Source organism: Channa argus, chromosome 5 (genome assembly GCF_033026475.1).
Source record: "Channa argus isolate prfri chromosome 5, Channa argus male v1.0, whole genome shotgun sequence".
NCBI classification, from domain to species: Eukaryota; Metazoa; Chordata; class Actinopteri; order Anabantiformes; family Channidae; genus Channa; species Channa argus.
Window position 1 is genome coordinate 13,307,690 of NC_090201.1, and position 24,960 is coordinate 13,332,649.

Genomic DNA, 24,960 nt, shown 5'->3' on the forward strand with positions numbered 1-24,960 from the left:
AGCCTACGTCTTTATCTGTCCTGTTGGACCAGTATAGCTGAAAAACAACCCCGAATGAAGCATGCATGCATATTTTTAAATCAGATATTGTTCTTTCATTAACCTTAAACTTAAATGGAGGGTGTGAGGGTGAGAGGAAATAGGATTAGAAAAGATAGTTGTTTTCTTCTTTTGTACTTTTTAAAAAATTCCATATAAAGCCTAAAAATTTCTAAGATACCTGCGTATAGCTACTGTCATGGCCTCAGGAGAGGTGGCGCAGGGACAAATAACCTCAGGTTTCAGCCCGTGGGACTGGAACACATTCAGGAATGCATCACAGGAAGACACTGACCCTGGAGAACAAAAGATAGGCAGTTCAACATGTTAGGGGCAACCTGTGTAATTGGAAAACATATTTAAAAAAACTATAAAGTCATGTGAGGTACTCACAGGGGTTAGCACCATCTGCAACAATGAGCATACGTAAGGAAGCCAGGCTGATGTCTCTCTGCTCCCTATGAGCCATCATGGCCCAGTGTAGATCACGGCACTTCACCAAAGCTACACGAGCTGAACAGAGGTTAAAGTAACAGTTGTTACACTTTTAGTCTTTAACTGCCATTACTCAAGTTGAAAGACTGTTATATTTTACCTTTGTGGATGTGGACCCTCTGTACCCAGGAGAGAGGACAAGCCTTCATCACTGCATAGGGAACACTGATGGTGTGTATCCTGTTCATCACAGCCTGGTAACAAATAAAATGTTTTTAAACACTTGATAATAACACTGTAATCAAGATATACTGCTAATTTACATATGTTCAAATAACTGAAAATGTATATATATATATATATATATATATATATATATATATATATATATATATTCTAGAAAAACTCCACTCCAGCCAACATACATGAAAGTTACATTTTAAACAAGAACATGATTATAACAACATATTTTGTTAAAGAATACCAAGTAAAAAAATCCAAACAACCAAAACTCACAATTAGTCTTTGCAATTAGGCAAATTCATAAGGGGATAATTTAAAAATACAAAAAACAAAAACAAACAAACAAAAAAAATCATTTAAAAAAACTGTATCAGTACCAAAGCCATGAGATTAGTTGCTCAGTAGTGCAGTAGTGCTAAGTTCAATGATGGAAACACAGAGACAGAGCCCTTTCTGTATTTAAAGCTGTGTACATTTCATGACTGCACCTACTATATGTAAACATGAACACATGCTCACCGTGAGAACTCCATGCCATAGGCCCATGTCCTTTTTAAAGTCCAGGACATTTACTAGCGTTTCCCCTTAACATGAAGAAAGACAGACAGGGTTTTAGACTAAAAACATCTCAGTCCCTTTAGGATTTCATGGACATTTTTGTGATTGTTGCCTAAAATGTCTGATTTTGCATCAGTTTTTTTTAAAGTCGCATGATGCATGTTGCAATGTTTATATTTATAAATTGCAAGGTTAGAAAAATGGGTCTCTGGGCAAGACACTGAACCCCCAACAGCCCATTAACACCCCCAGCTGTGCAGTGCTGGTCCAAGCCGGGTAGAAATTGGGGAGGTTTGCGCCAGGAAGGGCATCCGGGGTAAAAACTGTGCCAAATCAACATTCGGAAAATGATCTGCTGTGGCGACCCTGAACACACGGGATAAGCCGAAAGGTCAAAAAAAAAAAAGGTCGGAGGAATGGGGAATTCGGGAATAGTTGAATTAATTGTTGCTTTCACAACATCCTAAATTCCTGGAGCGAAGAGGCCTTCAGATAAAATATGTTGATCATGCTAAGGCTCTTTACTCACCTTCACAATAGTTGCAGGCCTGGGCCAGTGCTTGGCAATGGGTTAACATGGCTACTTTAGACACAGCCACACCCATCACTGTGCCTTCTTTACTGGCCTTGTACTACACAGGAAGGACACACGAGAGGAGCACATAAATACTTGCATTGTTATATCACATCAGAATTCAGGAAGGGTCAACTGTTCTAATGTTCTCAAATTAAATTTAGTTTCTATTGAAATCTAGACAACAGCTAGTTATAACTATAGTCTCCTTTAGCAGCTCATTTACCTCTATATATGCAGGGTCAGTGTTGGCGGTGGGGATGTGTGGCTGCCAGTCTTTGGAAGGTTTGGTTAGGTATTTTGAGTCTGTCACCACCCACTTTAGACGAGGCCAGCCTATTACAAAAAAAAAATCAATTAAACTAAACTCAGATTTGGTTTTACTACACATCACAATATACTGTATAACAGGAAGGATTCATTTCCAAATGTTATGCAACTTTTTTGGGAAAAAGTCTGAAGGTGACCCTTAACTTTAACAAACATATACATAAACCTACATGTTTACTAGATGAATGTGTCATTCTTGAGTGAATGATTGAATGACTCCACATTTAAAAAAGAGCTTGCTGACCTTTGAACTGCAGGATTTCCCCTGTGGGGGTCTTGGGTAGACCCTTCAAACAAATCTCACTGGTCAGAGCCAGACCAACACCACAACTGCCCAGCAGAAACCCCACCTGGCTGATTCCTGCATCCTAAAACACACCACACATTGGAAATACATAATTGCACATTCATGAGTTTTAAGTTGAAAAACAAAAACTATTGCTCCACTCAAAAACATTTACGTAATGGTTTTCTGACCTTACGAGACAGTGGCACCTCAATAGGTACAGGAATAATTTCAGCCAGCAGGCAGCCATAGAAGGCCACCCAAAACATCCCAGGATCACTGTTGGGGTACACCAGCGCCACCTACCAAAACATTTTAATTTACATTTAGTACAATTTTACACAGGAAAGTATGTTTTTATAGAAATTAATTCAAAGCAACCACAAGGATGCATAAGCCAGTGTCTTCTTGTGCCAGTCCCAAGTCTGGATAAATGCAGCGGGTTGTGTCAGGAAGGGCATCCGACCTAAAACCATACCAAATTAAACATGCAAATCATGACTTCAGAGGAGAGATTGTTCATATATCGGTAGAAGGATGCTGAGGTTGGAGCTGCCAGGCAGGAGGTCTACAGGAAGACCAAAGAGGAGATTTATGGATGTAGTGAGAGAGGACATGAAGTTAGTTGGTGTGAGAGAAGAGGATGCTGAGGACAGAGTTAGATGGAGGCACATGATTCGCTGTGGCGACCCCTGAAAGGGAACGGCCAGGGGGGAAAGAAGAATAAGAAAAGGTGGATGAATTCATCATTGCGGCACCAAGAACGGTGATTTGGGTGTTTAAGATTAAAAAAAAAAAAAAACAATGTAATGAATCTGTTTCTTCTCACAGTAACATCTGTATAATTTTTCTGTCTTTCACAAATAATTTAAAGGTCAGGAACAATGTTTCGCTTATGTAGCTAACATGGGTTCAGTTGCTTTGCACAAGGGCACATAAACTGTGCAGAAAATTGCAGATTGCTGTTTACCAAATTAATTAGCAAGGAAGACACTACTCCTGTAATACAATGTATGTGTATCTCTTTTCTGCTCTGCTGTGTCTCACTGTCTCACCCGGTCTCCAGGTTTGAGGATTTGCTCGTTTTTGGTGCCCAGCTTGTTAAGAAGGGTGTAGGCCAGCTTCACACTGCGACTCCACAGCTTCCCTGATAGACAGAAGTTGGTGCATGGAGGACGGGGTTATGAAGGTAGCTTATAAAACAATTCTTAACACAAACTGCTTAGCAAATGTTTTTTATCGTAGCACTGAAAATTTATATTGCAACTTCCAGCAGATGTACATTACAAAATATTTCTGCTGTGTAAATGTTCTTTATGGCCCATATTAAACAGTACCACTCTGTGCCTCACCGTAAGTCAGTGTGTAGAGTGGTTTTCCTGTGATGTCAAGAGCAGTAAGGGCTGGACTCTTGCCCTGAGTGGCCCCCCAACGGGCCAATGCTGCCTGCAGGGCTGGGGGCCAGTTACTGACAACTCCCAATGGTTCCCCTTTTACTGGGATAATCTGACGGCCTTCCGGCTTTGGCATGTTTGGGTCTGGCTGGGGCACTTTCAGAGAAACAAGAAAACACTTCTGTTACAGTTAAAATACATTTTAAAAGAAAATGCCTAATCTTCCAAAAACAATAAAATATACTATTTCACATCGACTTACTTATGTGAATGAACATTCAGCTCAAAAACAAAGAATTTGGAATTATATTAGCCCATTAAGTTATCACTCAGTGGGCTAATTAAGTAATTATGGAAATAATTCAATAAGTAATAATGGACTCAACTAAATGGAACCATATATTGGTACTTCTTCTAAGTAGTAGTTAGCAAAATGCGACCAAATTTTGATTTTTAAGTATTTTGCTAATACAGTTTTGTAAAAAACAAAAAGAAAAAAAGAAAGCTATGATACATAGAAGATGCTAATAAAACTTTAAGTGGAATATTGGGGACACAGGAAAGCAGCTTACCCTCTACAATTTCCTCTGCGTCATCGGTGAAGAACTCGCTGAGCGGAGGCCTCTTAGGCCTTTTCAGGGTGTTGAGAAGCTGCTGGATCTTAGTGGACACTCTACTGTTCACAGGAACTCCTACAAGCAGGATGAAGATGGAGAGGGGAAGAGGTGAAACAAACTAGTCACATAACATATGGTTCATATACACAGTGACAAATTATTACATTTTAAAACTACTTTCCATCTTATAATGTGCTACTTTTTATCCCATAAACACAAGATGTTGTAATTACTGCTTACTGAATTGACTGAAAAAACTTTTATGAGTAAAAAAGCCGTATGTGTACAGTAGGTGGCAATAACACGAGGAAAACACGGTGAGCACTGGGGTAGAATTTAATTGCTTTGGGATCATAGGTGGGGGGGTTATATTGGATGTGGATATTGTATTTGCTTCCTTTATTTCTATTATCAGTCATTACAAACAGGAGTGAAGAGTAAGGGCATAAAAAAAAAAACACAAAAAGTTACAGACATTATATATTAAAGAGTTTCCTTACTCTGGATATTACCTCTTGCTATCAGCCAGTCAAATAAACAAAGGAGGCAAAAAAAAAAACAGTAGAGTCTGATTAATAATACAGTACATCATGGTTGAAGGACGTATTGTTACGAGAAAAGAGTTAGACACAGGCTGTTGGGAAGTAGCACAAATAAAAAGTGGTATAGTGTAGTTATTACCGTCTGCTGTCTCCATCATGCTTGAGCGGCTCTGCCCGCGGCTCATTCCCCTGACCACAGCGTTGGAGGGCAGGTCCACTCGAGGGCCTCTAACTGGAGCTGCCACAGCTGTAACATCTGGAGGGGGAGCACTGTTCTCTGTGGGCGCTGCGGGAGAATCAAGGGACACAGCTTACTTTCAAAGTATTTAAATCACAAGTAATTGTAGCAAATGCAGGAAACTTGCACAGTCAACATTCAAGGGGTTTTAGGGCGCACCAACATCAGGCAATCTGTACCATGCCCGAGCATGTTTGATCCTCAAAGTCCAACTTGTTTGATGATTGCTGTGACAATGGAAGAGGTTTTTTTTGTTCCAACAGAGATTGCTACAGCCCACTGTGAGCACAGACCAGCAGGGGAGAGGGGAAGGGGGGCAATCATGCTCGGTCACAGTACAAAGAAACCATACCTAATGTGAGTATCACCACAGTACATTTGTCTAGTCTCTTCTTTCAGTAGCGTCTCACCAATGCGACTGTGAGCCAGCCTGTCTGTCACAGCTGCCATGTTGTGCTGGGGCTGAGGCTGGTACTGTGGTTGATGGTGAGGCTGATACAGAGGTTGGTACTGTGGTTTGTACTGGGGTTGAGGCTGGGGTTGGCTCTGAGGTTGTGGTATGGCCTCTCCATGGGACAAAGTGGAGGAGGCTGAGGAGGAGGTGGAAGAGCCCTGGACAGAACGGTTGTTCCAGGAGTCTGGGCTCTGCAGGTTGGGGTTGACCACAGGTGGGGGAGCAACCACTGATGACTGCCTGCGCACAGACATCTCATCTTCAGAGCCTGTTGAAGAGTCTGAACAAGAAAACAAAGTCTGAATTTCTAGCACTCTGTTTTTATGACCTAAGGCCAATTTGTAAAAGGGTCTTGACAGATAGGAGGACTGTCCTTCTTCTGTAGTACCTGGTGGTGTTCGGGTTTCAATAGGAGACTGGACATAAGTGGAACGTCGCTTTGTAGGCATGGGTAGGGCCATCTTCTCCTCCTTATGTTTAGCCAGGGCAGCCTGCACAGCTTCTGTATGGATATCTGAACAGACAGTTTGAGTTAGAAATGGCACTAATGATGGTGGTTTTGGTTCTGACTGAAACCAAGGACACAACATCACACAAAAAGAAATTGGCATGACTCAACAAAAGGCCATAATCAAGGTCTTTTTTGCCTCCTAAGGCAAGATTTTTGCTTTTAAGTTCTTTTTATGGTGTGATTCAGAGCCCAATGTATTTATTTATTTATTTATTTATTTAGTCCTTTCAGCTTATCTCGTGAGTTCAGGGTCGCCACAGCGGATCATTTTCTGCATGTTGATTTGGCACAGTTTTTACGCTGGATGCCCTTCCTTACGCAACCCTCCCCAATTTCTACTGGGCTTGGACTGCACTTATTTTAAAACCCATTTCCTGCAGAAGGGTTGGGGTTTCTGAAGTTCCTTTAGCCGAAAAAGACCAGATGTAGCAGAAATATTAGCTAATGAAGTGATGTAAACGACTGGTTCAATTATTATTTCTGTTTGTATATTCTTCAATGCATCCAGTGCAACAATATAAAACAACAAATTACCAAAAACACAAACAAGCAAATAAGTTAATTAAAAAGACAGAAAATTATCACACAGAAAAAAAAACAAGTAAAACAAGACAATAAATGCCTAAGGAAAAAACAAAACAAAAAAAGACTACAGAAAGTAGCCCCTTTCAAACATCCACTGTTATTCTGACTTTGTTTAGGAGTGGGTTTATGTGTGAACCCAAATGTCCAAGTTAAATGCTGCCAAAGTTATTATGTCCCTATTATGTTGTGAGCTTGTGTGTGTAGCACGCTGCTCTGTCCCGAATTGTAAGCAAGCCAGTGGGTTTGTTAATGACGTTTCTATCACTCAAATGCTATTGTAGTCGAGTGATTAAACCTTTTTTATTAGTTGCACAGCTCCAATGTGCTGTAAACAAAACACTTATTCCCATATTTGTAATTTTATATCATGTTGTTCCTCCTTTGCGCACTGAATTCAAGCAGATTTTCTTATGTCAGGATGCTTTACCACTCTGGTGATCTCCTGCTGTGTGTTACATGTCTGAAAAGTCTGAAATTTCGTTTTTAACATCGGCATTTTAGTTTTGTTTTACTTACGTTTTGTTAAATAAGAATCAGCTTATTCAAATGTGAAGGACAAGAAGTAAAAAAGCAAAATAAAGAAGAGCAATACTGTTTATTGGCTCACACACTTGCTTACATGCATGCACACACACACAAATGCACCCAGCAATAAACGCAGAGATACTTTCACTGGATGACACCCACGGGCACATTAAAAAGAACAGCCACACATTCAGACTACGTAACAAAACATGCGCAATAACAAGCCCACTCACTGACAAATCACATCTATTAACTCAGGGGACATTATTTCCATTCAAACATCAACACATTTGAATAATTCATCAAGCATGGCTCATTGCACAGCAGCAGTGAGGACCATAATTACATAACTGGCTTTGTGCTGAACAGATCACCTTGGGCTAAATCATCTGCTCTCATAAAGTGCTATCGTCCAACCTCACACAGAAACATAAGGAGACGTTGACTCCGTAAACTTGTCTGACACGATCAGGAGTCAGGAGAATCCCAGGATGAGGCATAAAATGCTTAAATGCAGTTACCATTACTATACTTTTCAGTGATGCACTAATATGATGAATTTTCCTTCAAATTAAGAGTCCTCAGTATGGAGCACAGATAGTGCAATATGCTAGCAGAAGTGATGGAGGGGGCAAGGGAGAGATTTCAGAAACCAAACTGATGAGGACCATCCCTCCAGCTCCCTTTTAACAGAGCCTGGATTAAATGGTGCTGTATCAGTGCAATTTTACTCTACTTGAACTCTACTACACTGTGAAGAGAGTACAATAGGTAGTAGACTCATTATATGGCAAATGGCTCATTATCTCCACGCTTGCTCTATGCTCCTCTCCCCCAGGCTGTCTCTTTAAACCCATCAGTCCTACAAAACTTTACGTCCACACTGCACTGTTAAGACCGGGCAGCACTACTTTACATCAGTACATTTCAGCATGGATCCTCATTAACCTTTTATGTCTTGATTGTGCCAATTGTGCAGCTGCTCTGTTCTTCCAGCTGAATCACCTAACTCTCTCTCTCTCTCTGAATCCTTCAATCAGATTAAAATATTTTGTTGCTGGTCAAAGCTTTAAAAATCTGAGACATGTTCAAACAACCCCGCATAAACCAGCCTGCCTTTCTCACTGGTATTAGGAGTTGTTGAAAAGGCAAGTAGGCACAGATACATTAAAAAAAGAAAGCAAGGTTTGGGCTGAGCTGAGGGAGGACACTTTTATAGTCTGCACTTTAACTGGAAGACACACCAATATCCTCTTCAAATGCTTTGTGCTCCTTAACTCTAATCCACGGCCGAGTCCTCTACAGCATCAGGTTTTCCCCACCGGATCAGTTTTCCACACAGCCTCCTCAAATAAATGGTCTGCCAGTGACATCACTGTGCTTTCACAGTGATGGCCATCAATGACCCCCCAGCTGCAGGGCCATCTGTCTGAGCCCCTTACACACATATGTCTTTTTTTATTTCTGAGAACACTGTGACATGAAATATTGCATAGACCCCTACCCTAACCATAACGTAAACCCAAGTCCCTCAAACAGGCCTTGAAATTGTTAGGAATCTAACAAAAATCATCATCAAAAATCTTCATTTAGTCTGGAAAAATAGTTTACAAATGTACAAAAAGCTCTCAGTGATGCCAGAACAGCATATTATTCATCATTAATAGAAGAAAACAAAAACAACCCCCGGTTTCTGTTCAGCACTGTAGCCAGGCTGACTAAGAGCCATAGTTCTGTTGAGCCTACTATTCCCTTAACTTTGAGCAGCAATGACTTCATGACCTTCTTTATGAATAAAATTGTAGCTATTAGAGAAAGAATTCACCAGGTCCTCCCCCAAAATATTACAGATAGATCTTCATGTACAGCAGTGCTAGAGTCATCGATAAGGCCCCAATCCCTGTTAGACTGCTTTTTACCCATAGATCTCTCTGAGCTAACTTCAATTATTACCTCATCTAAACCAACAACCTGTCTGCTAGACCCTATTCCAACTAAGCTGCTCAAGGAAGCTTTACCCTTAATAGATACGTTCATATTAGATATCATCAATCTATCTTTAGAAACAGGCTTTTTACCACAGGCCTATAAGGTAGCTGTAATTAAACCACTACTTAAAAAACCCTGTCTTTACCCAGGTGTTTTAGCCAATTACAGACCAATATCTAATCTCCCCTTTATTTCTAAAATAATTGAAAAAGTAGTTACAAAACAATTATGTGATCACCTTCATAGGAATAATTTGTATGAAGACTTTCAGTCAGAATTTAGAGTTCATCATAGTACAGAAACAGCACTGGTAAAAGTCACCAACGATCTTCTCATGGACTCAGATAATGGACTCATCTCTATACTTGTTCTGTTAGATCTTAGTGCTGCATTTGATACCATTGATCATAACATTTTATTACAGAGACTGGAACATGAAATTGGGATTAAAGGAACTGCACTAGGTTGGTTTAAATCTTATCTGTTTGATAGATTTCAATTTGTTCACGTTAATGATGACTCCTCCATGCACACAAAGGTTAGCTATGGAGTACCACAAGGCTCTGTGTTAGAACCAATACTTTATATATGTCTCCTTTAGGCAACATAATTAGAAAACACTCCATAAATTTCCACTGTTATGCTGATGATACCCAGCTATATTTATCTATGGAACAAGATGAAAATAATCAGTTAATAAAGCTTCAAGCATGCCTACAAGACATAAAGGCCTGGATGTCCCACAATTTTTTACTTTTAAACTCAGACAAAACTGAAGTCATAGTATTTGGGCGCAAAAATCTCAGAGATATTATGTCCAACCATATTGTTACTCTAGATGGCATAAGTCTGGCCTCCAGTACTACTGCAAGGAACCTTGGAGTTATTTTTGATCAGGATTTGTCCTTTAACTCACATATAAAACAAATCTCTTGAACAGCCTTCTTCCACCTACTGAACATTGCCAAAATTAGGAGCATCCTGTCTCAAAGTGATGCCAAAAAACTGGTCCATGCATTTGTTACCTCTAGGTTGGACTACTGTAATTCCCTACTTTCAGGATGCCCCAGTAACTCCCTAAAGAGCCTGCAATTAATCCAAAATGCCAGCAAGAGTGCTGACTGGAACTAGCAAGAGAGATCATATTTCACCTTCACTACCTTCTCTCCGTTGGCTTCCCATTAAATTTAGAATAGAATTTAAAACCCTGCTTCTTACATATAAAGCTCCAAATGGTCAGGCTCCATCATATATAGACCTCATAGCACCATATCATCCCAGTAGACCACTTCGCTCTCAGGCCTATGCAGGCCTACTTGTGGTTCCCAGAATTTCCAAAGGTAGAATGGGAGGTAGAGCCTTTAGCTATCAAGCTCCTCTCTTGTGGAACCAGCTCCCAGTTCAGATTCGGGAAGCAGACACCTACTCTACTTTTAAGTCTAGGCTTAAAAGCCTTCCTCTTTAATAAAGCATATAGTTAGTTATAGTTATGCTGCCATAGGCTTAGACTGCTGGGGGACCCACCCCCCGATGCACCGAGCTCCTTTCCTCCTCTTGACCATCTCTCCTCTCCTCTCACCCTGCAATTGTCACCACTGTATGTCATTAACTCTGTGTGTTCTCTCCCGTAGTTGTCCTTCTCTGTCCCCCTCTCTCTGTCCCTTTCTGCAGGTGTCCCCCGGCTTTGAAGCTGTGTGTCTTCCAGCGTGCAGCTACTGGTCCTACCAATCTGCTCGATATTTTGTTGTTGGTTTTTGTTGCTCTGTTCTTTTCTCTCTCCCCTTTCCACTCACCCCAACCGGTCGAGGCAGATGGCCGTCCACCCTGAGCCTGGTTCTGCTGGAGGTTTCTTCCGTTAAAGGGAGTTTTTCCTCTCCACTGTTGCCTATGGCTTGCTCCAGGGGGAATTGTTGGGTTCTCCTTATACAGCTTTATAATCTTGACTTTATTCTGCAAAGTGCCCTGAGATGACTTTGTTGTGAATTGGCGCTATATAAATAAAGTTGAATTGAATTGAATTGAATTGAAATTCACTTCATAAAAAGGTCCTAACTCTGTTAGGAAAAAACTTTTTTTGTTCATGACTACAGTAAGAAACAAATACAAGGACAAACACAAATACAGACACATTCAAATACACACAAACTGGGCTCTTTAATTGGTCCCTTTGAAACAGTTCACTGGGTCTGAGCTTAAAAACAGACTCTTTCTTCAGTGACTGGTTTATTAGAAGTGTTTTAAATATGGAGAAAAGGAGAAGCTGAATGCAATTTTTCCTCTAATATTTCCATTTTTTATCGTTATGTGGGACTTCTGACCTGATCTGTAGCGGTCATCCCTGGTTCCTCCACTGCGATGAGTCCTGCGAGAGCGGCGTTCACGGTACCTGGACGAGCTGGAAGGGGGAGGAGCGTGGCTGGAAGAGGAACTGGGAGCAGGTGGGTGGACATCATTCTGAGGTGGGGGGCCCACTATTAATCAAACAAAACACATAGTGTCTCTATAAATAAAATAAACACAAAGAAGCCTTGTCTATGATATATCTATCACCACTTTATATATGAAAAGAGTAGAAAATTGTTATCTATTGTTTTTCTGCCCTTTTAGATTTATTATATTTATTCATTATTATTTTCTGCACTACCAAGGCACATGACTTTTCTGTACTGTGCCTTAATACCCTGATATTTCTGAAATTTAGAATAAAGATTATACTGTATACAAGTACAAAACAGATTTGATACAGCCATCTGTAATATTTATACACTTGGATTTATAGTCCTTAAACATCAGGTCAATGATAACTGGAGGGCTAAAATGTGTATACAGATTTCAATAATATCTTTTTAAGTAATAATCACACTCAGAAAAAACATTCATATTGATATATGAAATTTGTCACATTCTGTCAAATCAATATTAGCAGTTTAATGGGCACCATGGACCAGTTTCTATCCAGTGGACTCAGTATTTAATGGATTCCACCAGTTCCTGGTTAACCAATAATTAGATTATTCAAACACACAAGGAACCTCAAACAAAGTGTAATTACCAGTTTGTGTATACATTTTCCCACATAGTCAACAATTTACCAGGATTTGTGCCCCACCATCAGTGAGACGAGGGGAGATTAGCAGAGGAACTGAGCCATGAGGAGGCAGCAGTGAGCACTAAAAGGTCTTTATACACTCTAGCAGTGTAATTTATAGGATATACAGCAGTCTACATCTGCTTTACATTAACATAATCATTGGCCAATGCAGATGAAGTACGTACAATGTAAAACAGATTAACAGCATGAAACCTGCATGGATAGACATGGACAAAATGTATCAGCAAACTGTCTGTAAACAGAATGTTTAAATTTAGGATGTTTTAAGTATGATTAAAAAGGATATGTTTGGTATTATGAGAACAACCAGACTAGGAGAACACAACAGTGGGAGGAGGGAGGCTCGGTTTGCATGCTCAGGAACAAAAAGAGATGCTGAGGTTTTACCGGGGGTTGGGATGATAAAGGGAGCCAGGAGTTTGGTCCTTTTCTTCTCATATCCCTTCTGTGTGATGTCACCTGTAAAACAAACCAAATTATTATATTTGGGCACTACAGTATATATAATAGCAAAACATTCTGACTGAGAATTTATAGGATTAGAGTAAACATCTCTATATTCTTATTGTCAGCAGCTTTGATTTATTTTTTGGCTCCTTCTTCGCAAGCAAGATTTTTATTGTGGGCTTTTCCGATTCTGCATTACATAACAGACATTTATATTTGTTATAAAATGTTATTTTTGCCATTTTTTCAGTCAAGCCAAGAAAAATCAACCAAAAATGTACAACATGACTCAGATGCTTTGGCAAAGTTCAATTGACAGGAAGCATTCACAGATTAAAAGTGATGATTGTGGGGTTATACGCTGCATGGATGATCTACTTTCTATAGTGTCTCTAAATGTAATCTATAACAAACTGTTCCAAGATGGAAACAGACAGTAAGGACCCCCAGAGAAAGAGAAAGACAGGTAAGGAAAACAACATAAATCACTGAAGAGAGAGATGGATGCACACAGGCTTGCAGTAATCCCCAGAGATGGCTGAGAGTGTTAAAGATGTGGCTTGGTTCCGGCTTCAAGTACAACGCAATGGGAAAAACAAAGCAGGACTAAATTTGGAAACATATGGAAGCGTAGGCAAGAAATGGGATGATTCACAGACACAGAGAGAAAACAGAGAGAAAAGCTGCATGAAAGCTGACGACAAGAAAGGTGGGAGACAGTGCGGTAAACAGGAACGAAGAGAGCACAGAGGAGAAATAGATGAAGATGAGGAGAGGGAGAGGTGAGGTGAAGAGTGACATGCATTCAGAGTAGAGAAGAGAAGGAATCCCAAGCCACGAATGATAATAAAGGGTCCCTCTCACAACCCCTCCTGTCACCCCTGCCCACAGCCCTTCTACGTCTTCCTCCACCCCATCAGACCTAACACACGCTGACTGAGCTCTCTGCTGGCCCTGAAGCGATGTGGTGACTGTGCCAAACTCCTCCTCTTTCTCCTGTGGGCAAAGATGTCAGATTTTCAGACAAATACTAAAAATCCATCTGGAAAGCGTGCACTCACTTTTCAAGTAACGCGGTTGAGCAGTGAATAATCATTCAGTATGTCGGCCAATAGCTGCTGTCAAACCTCATCTACATCGGGATATTCCTTTCGTTTACAACCACACAGGGACTTAAAGTATTTGAAAAAGCAAAAGATGGACGGAGTGAAAACAGAAAATTAAAAAAGCCTGCCACTGTCTGAACTCCATTGTTTGATCTCTGTATGATATCGGCCAGTCTGACGGGTGATCGCATTTTAAACAATGACTCTTCTGCAGTTGCAGCTCTGAGCTTTAATCCTAATTAGCTGCTCAGATAAAAGATTGAGGCCACTGTTGTCGTCTCCCCAGTTACAAATCAGAGTAAAACAAACCAGATTAGGTGAGTATTTCCTGGCATGCTGAAACAGGTGTGCACCTGCCAGTCATACATCTACATGCAGTTCACACCAAGAGCTGGGAAGAAAATGAATACAGTCAAAATATTTAAGGATGATTCTGCTTTAATATATCATAACTTTAGCCGTCATTTCAACCAGTTATGATAACACTGTACTCAAGAAAATTCTTTATAGTAAATCTGAGAACATGGCAACATTGCTACAAAAATGTGCAGGGGCCAAAAAACAACCGACAATTATTTCAACATGTCATAGTTCAGGAGCTGATGAGAAATGCTTATTATGTCAGAACCCGAGTCAAGTTGAGTCAAGTTTAATATTTACCATTAGCACAGGTAAAATGTACATGCTCTCTCAGTCAGTTTTTTTAAGAGGCGTGACATCACAAAAACACACAATAATATCGAAAAAGAAAACTGTGACACTGAAACTGTTGTTATTGTAGTACTGGTGGTGATGTGGTGTCATAAGATAAATAAAAGGCAAGAGTAGCCTAGTCTGTAGCCTACAAAAGACAAAAACATCAGAGAATGGTCAAAACAAAAACTTAAAATACTAACTTTATTAGTTTACAGTGCAAATTGCTTGGAGTCATTACTTTGGACAACTTTGTAGAAATATTAACAACATCCGACCATTTCATTTTGACACTGATTGATCAGATTTTGCAACATCTTCACAACTATCACATCTTCACAACAGTTTTCAATAAACAGCAAAGCAATATTTTAGTAAATGGCACATCTACGCGCTGTTGACATGCTGCAAATAAGCTAAGTAAAGTGAAAGCGCTCGTGTTTGAAGGATATCGCCTGAGAGCCCACTCCAACACTACTTATCTACTCAGGGACTGACGCTGTTTTTCCTGAGGAAAATGGAAGAAAAGCAAACACGTTCATAAGTAATGCATGAACAGTACAGTTGGCCTCAGTCAGTCACATGATTCATTTTAAGCTTATATGAACAGGCGGTTTCTCTGCAGAAGTACAAAAAAAAAAATTGGGAGGGGGGGGCTTTTCAACCTCTTGAAAAGCTGGGTGGCTAAACCTAAATGCAAAACTGGCGAACAGAAAAATAACTCTGTTTGAGTAGACTTGGATGGTAGAAAAGTTTCTTAGCACACAAATGGTCATGCATTTTCTCTCATCCATTTAAAATCGAAGGCAAGAGTCCGTTCCTATCTGTTCACACATAAAACATTCACAGAGATGTGCTTAAAAGGCAAAGCACTGCTCCTCTGAAATGATGGAGGCCTCGCTTGTTAACCCACTTTCTCACAGTGACCCAGTCATGGCTGGGCTAATAGTGGAGGTCACAAACCTTTTTAGTGACAAGCGTTTCAGTCAGGATTTGCATGAGGTGCTCTTCATTTGTCTCACTTTTATTTTGTTGGAGAAAGACTTTTTTATTCACCTCCAAGTATACGTTTTCTTTTCTGACAATGTGAGGGGAGAAACTTAAAATCTGTTCCTTCTCTCAGCCTTGTACACTCTATCACTTGCTAGCCTCAGATTATTTGAATTGCAGCAGACTGCTCTCCCCTTCTACCCCACAGGCCCTCTGTCTGAATAGTAATTAGTTGCCCGACCTGATTTTTTCCTTTCCTCATCATGTCTCACTCAGTTGCTTTCTCATGAAAACCTTTAAAACACATTAACACTGACCCACTAAAAACACGTTTAAATATTACAGGGAGAAACCAGGGTTTCCAGCTGTTTTCTCACAGAAAATAGACAATTTCAATAAGGCCTGAAGAGGAGATGTTGCAACATTAAATTCCAGCTGTGATGCTCTGAATGTTATATACCAACAGTACTTTGTTACTAATCCAACACACACACACACACACACACACACACACACACACACACACACACACACACACACACAACAATATAAGATATGAAACCCCAGTATGTCTCATCTGTGTGTGGCACTGTGCTCTCTAGACATTAGTTGAGTTGATATATATTTTAATGAAACATCCTACTGAAACCTCACAGCGACTCATGTGCATCGGACTTGGCCAAAAGATCACCCACTCACTGTGTCCACACACGCAGGACACGTCACTAACATATTCAGTGATTTACCGTGAAGCTTAGGAAACAAAATGCTGCATAAATTAAGGAAATACATGATGTTATCGTTCTAACTCTTTCACACACATGCATGTTTGCATATCTGGAGGATAATGTAATGTGCTCCACTATTCAGTCTTAAACTTTCCAAGACCAGATCTCTGGCAGAAAACATCCAGTTACATTTTTATTTTAGGGAAATGAGATAAGTCTACCACTACATAACAACCTTTACTTGTAATATCATTCATTGGTTAGGTTTTAGTCTTTGTGAGAAGTAGCATGAGGATGACATTTAGCAACACACCTCTTGAATAATCACAGCTACATACAGTAGATGGGTAGTAGAAAAGCAGGCTTGTGTTGGAGCAAGTGTATACTTGCTTTCCGTTTGTGAACGAACAAAAATGTCAGGGAAAGCACGAAGAGTTCCTAATGCATGCCCATATAGGATAGCAGATTAGTCAAGACAAACAGGTGGCTGACTTGTGGTACAGTGATACAGCTACTTGAGAGTAAAATAGATCACAATCAAATCCATTCAGCATAATGTAATTTAACTTTTCATTTGAAAGATGAAAGTTACATTTGGCAGTTTAATCTCACTCAAGCATCTACTGTATTTATAAATTACAAGTATATGACTTTGGCATCAGAATGCTTCAAACTATAACTCAAACTATAATGTTAACTCTAAGTGAAGTATTACAAAGCTATGCGTGCATTTAATTTTATATGCATTGTATGGAAATATTGTAAAGGTCTTGCACATTCTTTCATACATCATTTCCTAAAACTCAGCCTGAGATAATAAGCATTGGCTCTCAGGTTGCACTAAGTTTAATAATATTATTAGGTTATATGTCTATATATATTTATTCAAGACAGTAAAACTGGTATTGCAGGCATTGGTGAGTGAAGGGAATGCTTTAAAAGAGCCCAAAGCCTCCCCCCAGGTCTGCAAGTGATTCTCTGTCTCTGAAATATCAGGCAGGGTGTGGCCAACTCAGGTAAGAAAGTGAATCATGTTTCACTCCACAATCTTGTTAAAATCAACAGGGAGGGACAACACATGCACACACGCACACACACACACATACACACACACACACACACACACACAAACACGGTTTAAGTGAGGGACAGTTTAAGTAATAACAGGGGTTACGAAGCAGAAGAACAAAGAACAGCAACATGTTGACTGAAAAGACGCTGTGACTCAGCCAGAAGCTGTCGTCTACCTCCTGCACCACCCCACACCCTACTCTTCAACAATTACTATTACAAACTGTAATAAAAAAAAAAAAAGCTGTTACAAACACTATGAAACACCTACTGGACCATATCCTCCAGTGGAATTTAAACACTGGCATATAAATGGGCCTCAACAATCGTGACAAGTGTGAAATGTATGTCTCTAATTTTAACTCTGAAAAAGAATCTTTTTTTTCCCATTACCATCTACACAATACGAGGTGACAGATTTACTGTAGGAAATGTTGTAAAAGCTGCATGTAGGTGTAAAACACTTGCATGTCACTGTCATTGAACTGTGATGAGCAGATGCCACATAGTCATGTCCAGTCAAGTTAAATCATGTCAAGCTTATTTGTACTGTCCATTTTCACACACAATGTGTGTTGAACAGGCCCACCATCGCAACAGATCCAGACCCAACCCATATGCAAAGAAAACGCTTTTAAGAAAATGCCTTGAGGAGTGTCTTCTCAAATAATGTATTCAATACTTAAAAAAGGTAAAGGAGCTATAGGTGGAAAAACATATTTAGAAAAGATGAGTTTTAGCAGAGAGAACAGAAAAATATAACGTAAAACCTGGATTATAATCAAATAAAAATTATTATAATAACATTTTACTCTCCAATTAACCAAGAAACTGATAGAAATAATAGAAAATACAGATTGATTCAACTTCTTTACACTACATGACCTGTGAGGCTGTGAAGTTTACTTCTCAAGGACCAGAACGTTGGTTGTAAATAAATGGAAAGGTCATGTTTACATCTTGTTTTGCGAACAAGCAGCCCTCGGTGAACGATGCAGCCTATGAAAGTTTGTGAACCTGCATCTCTGCTCCAAATAAGACAAACATTTGTAATTTTATCAACAGGTGGGTGCTCTCAAACACCTGGTCGCAACATATAGACTGGTTCAAATAGTTAAACCATCTGAGCTCAGATACACAACTAGTCCCATGTGTATTCTCCGATTTTACATGTTGACAACGACTCCCTAAATGCATGATTGAGATGCTGTGTATTATGGGATACAAAGAGCTAAAGGTTGCATCCTCCAAACTGATACAAACAGCTACAGTCCTCTGCTGTGCCTGGAGCAGCGTTTGCCATTAATGGATGACAGAAACCTCATGTTTCCTCTATAATGGTATTAACAGCTTAGGAGAGCATTCGTTGTGTTACAGTGTGTGTGGCTCAAGCATATGGCTGTTCTAATCTGGAAAGTGTTTATGGAAAATTTTAAATAAAAGTGTGTGTAAGCAGAAGGCTGGGCCAAGGCATGGGGGCACCTTATGGGCCGTATCCATAGTAACCAGGCCCATGCAAAGCTGCATGAGGGAACAAGAGATTTAAAACCATGGTGATGATACACTGTTGGATGAGGGCGGATGCTGACACATGAAAGGCATTTAAAGCATTGAAGAGATGAAGAGTGAGACAGGAGCAAGCTGCTGTGCACATGTTATTGTTAGCACTGCCGGCCTTTTAAGTGTGAGCAATCAGTGATTTGTTTTACACGTTTTGTATTTTTGCTACCCCCACATCCTTTGGACTTTTGGAGTGTTGTTCAACCAAAACAAGTAATATGAAAGTAATATGAAAATGTCAACTTTGGCTGTGATTTGGTCTGCAACTTACAGTTATTGTTATTATTCTTTTTTAAAATCATAGCTTATCAGTGATCTGTTAGTTAATTTAACTTTTAGTCTACATAATGTCAGAAAAATGGGGAAAATGTCCCTTAGCTGATCTTAAAACTCAAGATGATACTTCATCTTATCATAGTCTTGATCTTTTATAAAGGATAAAAATAAAGTTGGATGACACTGTATTAGCTGGTGTGCAGCTACTTCCATGTGGCACCTTTTAATAATTCAGTGAACAGCACAGTTACTTGACCACTACTTACTCCTCTCTCACTCTAGCACTCACTTCTTTGAGTTATGCTATGATTAGTTACAAGCTGCAAAATTAACAAAACACACTGATCAGCGGAAGATCAGAGGGTTTGGTGAAGCTCGACTTTAAAGTCAGATGAGTTTGAGAGACCACTTGCAGATTATTGTGGACTTGAAAATGAGATGGCTCAGCTACAAGCTGGCAGTGTGTGTGCCCCATTCTCATCTAAATTATTCAGTCATTTTTATACACAAAGCTTCAGTGCATACTTGATGTGCTTTTGTGTAGCTCTGTCCGCGTGATGAAATTGGACACACAAGATGTTATTTAATACACATGATTCATTTGCAAAAACATTAATCCAGTTCTTGTGTTCTGTGCTACAATGGTGGTAAAGGCGTTCTTCTTTTTGTGGTATAAGATCAAGTCTGTGGCCTGGAGCACTTGCTGGAGATCAGAGGACAGCTTATATGCAGCAGTTAATGAGCTCTTAAGTAGATAGGCTAAAACAGCGTCCATCCTGTCTCTGTCTTGGTGCACACATGCATGTAGAAAATGCATGTGTAAACACAGAGATGCATATGCACACATACGCACAACCAATGTTTTTGATCAATCAGCTTTAAAAGGACGAGACTGACGATATTACAAATGTTTCTCTTTGTCAAGTATAGACTGTGTGGCCCTAATGTGGCACAGAGATCCAGTATTTATCAAAAACGACTAAAAGCACATTGATGATCCTGACTATTAAACGGGATCAGGTGTTCTTTCATTCGATTAAAAACCTGCTCTTTATTTTGAGCAACATATACTGCACACGCTCACACGTACAAATGTTAATTATTAATATGTGACTGAAAATAGTCGCCAACAAATATACAATTCAATCCCGTGTGAATGACATTTGATAAATACCACAACGCTCAGCTGTTTTATGAAATTAGTCACTTTTTAAAAAATAAATCTAAATATATTTGTAACACATGTATAAATGAGAATGTCTTTAGTAGGAACCAGTGGGGTGGAAGATGAGTGCCACCGATCAGGTAGGGAAATCAGAAAGTGCTGTGAGAAGAGACAGACAACTGACAACTGGTAAAGGTGAGATAACTATAGAATACTGTTGGTGTTGCCCTTTAAGAACATGTCTTATTTATCTTGAAGGGAAGGCAAACTAAAGTAGTACAGCGGTAGAGGGAAACAGGAAACTGACAGATAGGGAGACGGCAGTGGATAGATAGGGTGGGTGGATGGGAGAGATCCCCAGCAGCAGTTCTGGCCCAGTGTGACTCACAGGCTACATGAGCCAGGCATGTTGCCCCCTGATGCTCTGTGACCTAGATTGATAGATGCAGGCTGGACTGTAATCTCGTATTCCTCTCCCTCTCTGATAGCACGGACGCTGAGATGAAAACCCACCTCCGTTCAGTAGCATCACAGAGCCGCAGCATGATGGATGCTACTCACTAGAAAATCTGCACATACACCTCAGTCAGCCCAGAAGGTTCAAACAGGGGGCTGAGACAGCGATTAAATTAAGCATTACACAAAATTACTACATCTAAATACTGTGAAATCTATAAAGAACTGCCTGCCTTATTAGCCATGTGATGCATTTACTGACCAACCTCTTACACAATTACAATGAGAGAGAGCAGATGGCATGCGTCACGGCTTATGGCCAGGGGTGGATATTGATTGCATACTTTGCATACGATTACATACGATCCCACATTGTTGGTAATTCCACTGCCTTGGTCCAGAGTCAAATATCCCAACAACTATTCGATGGATTGCCATAAAGTTTCAACTTTTTATAATCAGATTATATGCAAAACTTTTGCAGAACTTGCATTCCCATTAGACTCAACAGTACTTTGTACTTACAGATATTTAACAAATTTTATCATGTTAGTACACTAAATTATCTGCTAATTATCCGCATGGTATCATTTTTACTCTGAGCATGTTCGTGTTTCCAAAATAGTGTTTCTAAAACGTTTTAGAAGTTATGTTGTTTTTGTGTGGCTGTATTTTTTGCAGGCTAAAACTGACATTGTAATTAAATGAATATCAGTAAATATTTGACTAAGTAAAAAAAGACCAGACAGTGAATGCCAACTTTCACTACATGACTCTGTGTGACAGACACATTTCTGTGTGAACAGCCTCTGCTCATTATCTCTGGTAATTTTCACTCTCTTTTACCTCACATACACAATTAAAATACGGGAGCTTTGGTCACTACGAGGCCCACACACTCTCAAGCAGAGCAGCTTAAACAGTTGTGGTTCAGTGCTCTAAATTCCAGTCCAACTCAACACCAAGACTTTGATCCCCTCAATGGCTTTCTTTGTGTCCTTACAGTCTCAGAGGTTAAAGTAGGTTCAGTTGCTCTCTCTCTCTCTGACATGCAGCCAATCCAGCCAACAACTATTGCTTTGAAAAAACTGCTGATGCTGATGCATATTTTCCTCTGTTTGTTGCCAGGGGAGTCCCCTCTATGGGGACAACAATGGGGTGATTGTTGCCATGTAAAAGATCTGCATGAGAAAGTTTCAGACTGATTGGGCAGCCAGCTGCTGCTCATCTTGTGCTATCAGACTTGTACAGGTAAAGTGCCATTAAGCAGGCCTTATGAGACGTGGATACAGGAGGAGGGCATCTGGACAGTAGCAAGCCTCTTTATTACCATGACAATCATCGGTGAGTTTAGGTTACAAATGGTAGACCAGACTCTGGGGGTGTCACTTTAACAGTCACTCACACTTTAGCATTAAAATCCAAAATAAACGTCACGGGTAACTCTGTCTGTACTCAAGCAACCCATGCTCATGAGTATCATGAGGAAATGTATACATATTAATTCGACTAAATGTTATAGAAGCATTGTGTGATGTTGGGAAACAATCCTAAACATATGGCCAAGTGGTGGTGGTGAGAACCCACAACAAGCAAATGCTGAAGGCAGCTCCAGTGAAGTCATGGGTGGAGATCAACAGAAGATAAATAGGATTCTAGATTTTGATTCTCTGTCCAATTATTATTGAATTCCTGTGATCTGGGCACTGCCACTTCAGTTTATTATCCATTATTTTCTTACAGAATAACTTAACTGTCCAGTTTTTTGGACTGTCGGAGGAAACACGCAAGTACAGGGAGAACATGAATACTCCACACAGAAAGGCCACAGTCGGCCGGGGTGTGAACCCACAACCTTCTTTCTATAAGGCGGCGGCGCTAACCACTCCACCCTATTTCATCGTTTTAGTCTAAATGGGTCATTCATTGCAGTAATATTAACTGATAATTAAAGGTGTGCTGCATCATCCCGTAAATCCAGTAGAATGTCCATTGTACATCACTAAATACATGTTTTTTTTCAGTCTTTTTAAAATATCAAAGACTTTGACATAAAACCTATCTACAGACTTGAGACATTCAAAACTTAAGCACAATGAATGTAAATACTTCCACAAACACCATTTGGGATCTATGACACTTACATAGGCACAGCTGTAGACCCCCCCCCCAAAGAAAAACAACACAGGAAGACTTTTGTTGTCATACAACAGTGCTCAAACAAGAACCTACACCAGGTTCATTACTACACATAATTATTAGTCATGACAAGAAAATAATGGTTAGAACTATACAACCACTGTGTTCTGATCCATATTGCGTACTTGATTATGCAATGATTTCCCATCATCCACTGTGTCTCACCCACGTTAAATGAACATACAGTGAACATCCCTCTTCCATTATCACACTTTTAAGTGTGGCCTTTTATTTATCAGAACACAGACTCAACTCGACTGTAGCTCTGGTCAAAGCTGCTACATCTGCGCTCTGTGACACCCTGAATACATACTGTAAACACAGACTAATATCGTCTAACATTTATAAAGGATAGTAGTATGACTGCATAATTTTGAAGAGGAGGAGGCGAGGGTCATGTGTTTTCCGATTGAAGTTTTACTGTAAACAGTGTGAACTGAACTTGACATAAAGTTTGATTACTTATTTTAAAAAATTGTCTTAGCAGCTTGTATTTCAAGAAAGAAATGCCCATGGTTATTAGTTGTTTTCTCAAGATAATAAAGTCACCTGGAACGAGCAAAAGGGTAAATTAGTAAGATCTACAGTTGGGTGTGCAGGAAAGCTAGGTCTTTTTTAAAGTCTTCAACAAGTCCTCTGGGATCTGCTGCCTTTTCATGACTGAAAGAGAAAACACTGCTGAGTCGGTTTTTGTACAATGACTAACACTTTCCACATCAGAGGACTTAAAGCTTCACCTGTCCTCCTACATGGGCTGGACAGTTTGAGGTATCTGTGTGAGTCTGGGATGCAGGAGGGACCAAGATGTCGTGAGAGGCCCATACATCCCCCTGCACGTCTCTTCAAGTGAAACATAAAATTACTCATCCACCCTGGGGGCACCTGAGAACTACACAGCACCAATCAGGCCACTGCACTGCGATTCACAGTGTGAGGAGACGACTTGCATAACAGCCAGCACCATATCCCCTGTTCTTACAGTCATTCCAACAAAACAAATACCCTTCCTGTAGCTATCTGCTGCTGTTTCAATGCTCAGGATGTGAGAGCAGCACAGCAAAGGGGTGGAGGGTGCCACAGCATCATTTAGTATCCACTGAGGCTGCACAAACAGGACAGGATGACACAAGGAAGACATACTTGACCCAATTTCTGCATCCAGATTGTATATGCATGTATAGTCGTCATGACAAGCAACTTGTAAGATAATTATGTGCATCAAGACAAGAGCACTAGGGGAAAAATACTAATATATGCAACATTACAAACATTAACATTTCAATATAGCATACGGCGCAGCCTATGCAAATAATCACTCGTATATGTGGCATATAGGCAACATTTGATGATAAACCCTGCAAAGGAGGTCAGTGTGTTTTCCACATTTGTTGTAGTCGTGCTCTGATCCGATACACTAGCACAGAGTCTCAACCAGCGGACACAGGGCGACTGTACGTGGCTGTTTTCATCTAAACGCGCTCAGGATCAAGACTAAACTTTGGTCTTCATGATATTAAACCCGCTGTATGGAGACCTTACCTTCGGATAGCTCCAGATCCAACTCCGCCAGCTGGTCCCTGACCTCTTTAGGCAGAGCGGACACATCAACGCCACGGTCGGCCATCGTTGGAGGCACAGCAGCCTGTAGGACGTTTGTGATTTCTCGGATGAGAGCAGGTACGATCCAGCATGAACCAAAGACAGAAAAATCAAGATGTAGTAATGGTAGGGTTTAGTTCTTCTTCGCGACTCCCCGACACCGCCATGACTGTGGGAGATGGGAGCAACTTGCCAGAGGAGTCTGTCAGTCACATGACTAAGGCTGATGGTGACTGCT

The 24,960-nt window shown here is 40.2% G+C and overlaps 1 protein-coding gene across 4 annotated transcripts in view; it reads right to left on the reverse strand.

The window, feature by feature from the left end:
* Positions 1–24,960, reverse strand: part of dip2bb (disco-interacting protein 2 homolog Bb) — a 35,990-nt gene extending 11,030 nt beyond the window's left edge. For 2 of the 4 annotated variants that reach the window (XM_067504622.1, XM_067504620.1), the window contains exons 1-18: positions 24,663–24,960; positions 12,820–12,891; positions 11,639–11,791; positions 6,099–6,224; positions 5,667–5,990; positions 5,158–5,304; positions 4,977–4,994; positions 4,432–4,551; positions 3,818–4,015; positions 3,521–3,612; positions 2,657–2,767; positions 2,424–2,547; positions 2,076–2,185; positions 1,805–1,907; positions 1,237–1,301; positions 635–728; positions 433–552; positions 221–335 (exon numbers count right to left, since the gene is read on the reverse strand). In XM_067504622.1, the coding sequence (XP_067360723.1) occupies positions 221–335; positions 433–552; positions 635–728; positions 1,237–1,301; positions 1,805–1,907; positions 2,076–2,185; positions 2,424–2,547; positions 2,657–2,767; positions 3,521–3,612; positions 3,818–4,015; positions 4,432–4,551; positions 4,977–4,994; positions 5,158–5,304; positions 5,667–5,990; positions 6,099–6,224; positions 11,639–11,791; positions 12,820–12,891; positions 24,663–24,747 (2,177 nt within the window). In that variant the 5' untranslated portion in view covers positions 24,748–24,960. The remainder of the gene's footprint in view (positions 1–220; positions 336–432; positions 553–634; positions 729–1,236; positions 1,302–1,804; positions 1,908–2,075; positions 2,186–2,423; positions 2,548–2,656; positions 2,768–3,520; positions 3,613–3,817; positions 4,016–4,431; positions 4,552–4,976; positions 4,995–5,157; positions 5,305–5,666; positions 5,991–6,098; positions 6,225–11,638; positions 11,792–12,819; positions 12,892–24,662) is intronic. The other 2 variants (XM_067504621.1, XM_067504623.1) reach the window with 2 other exon arrangements.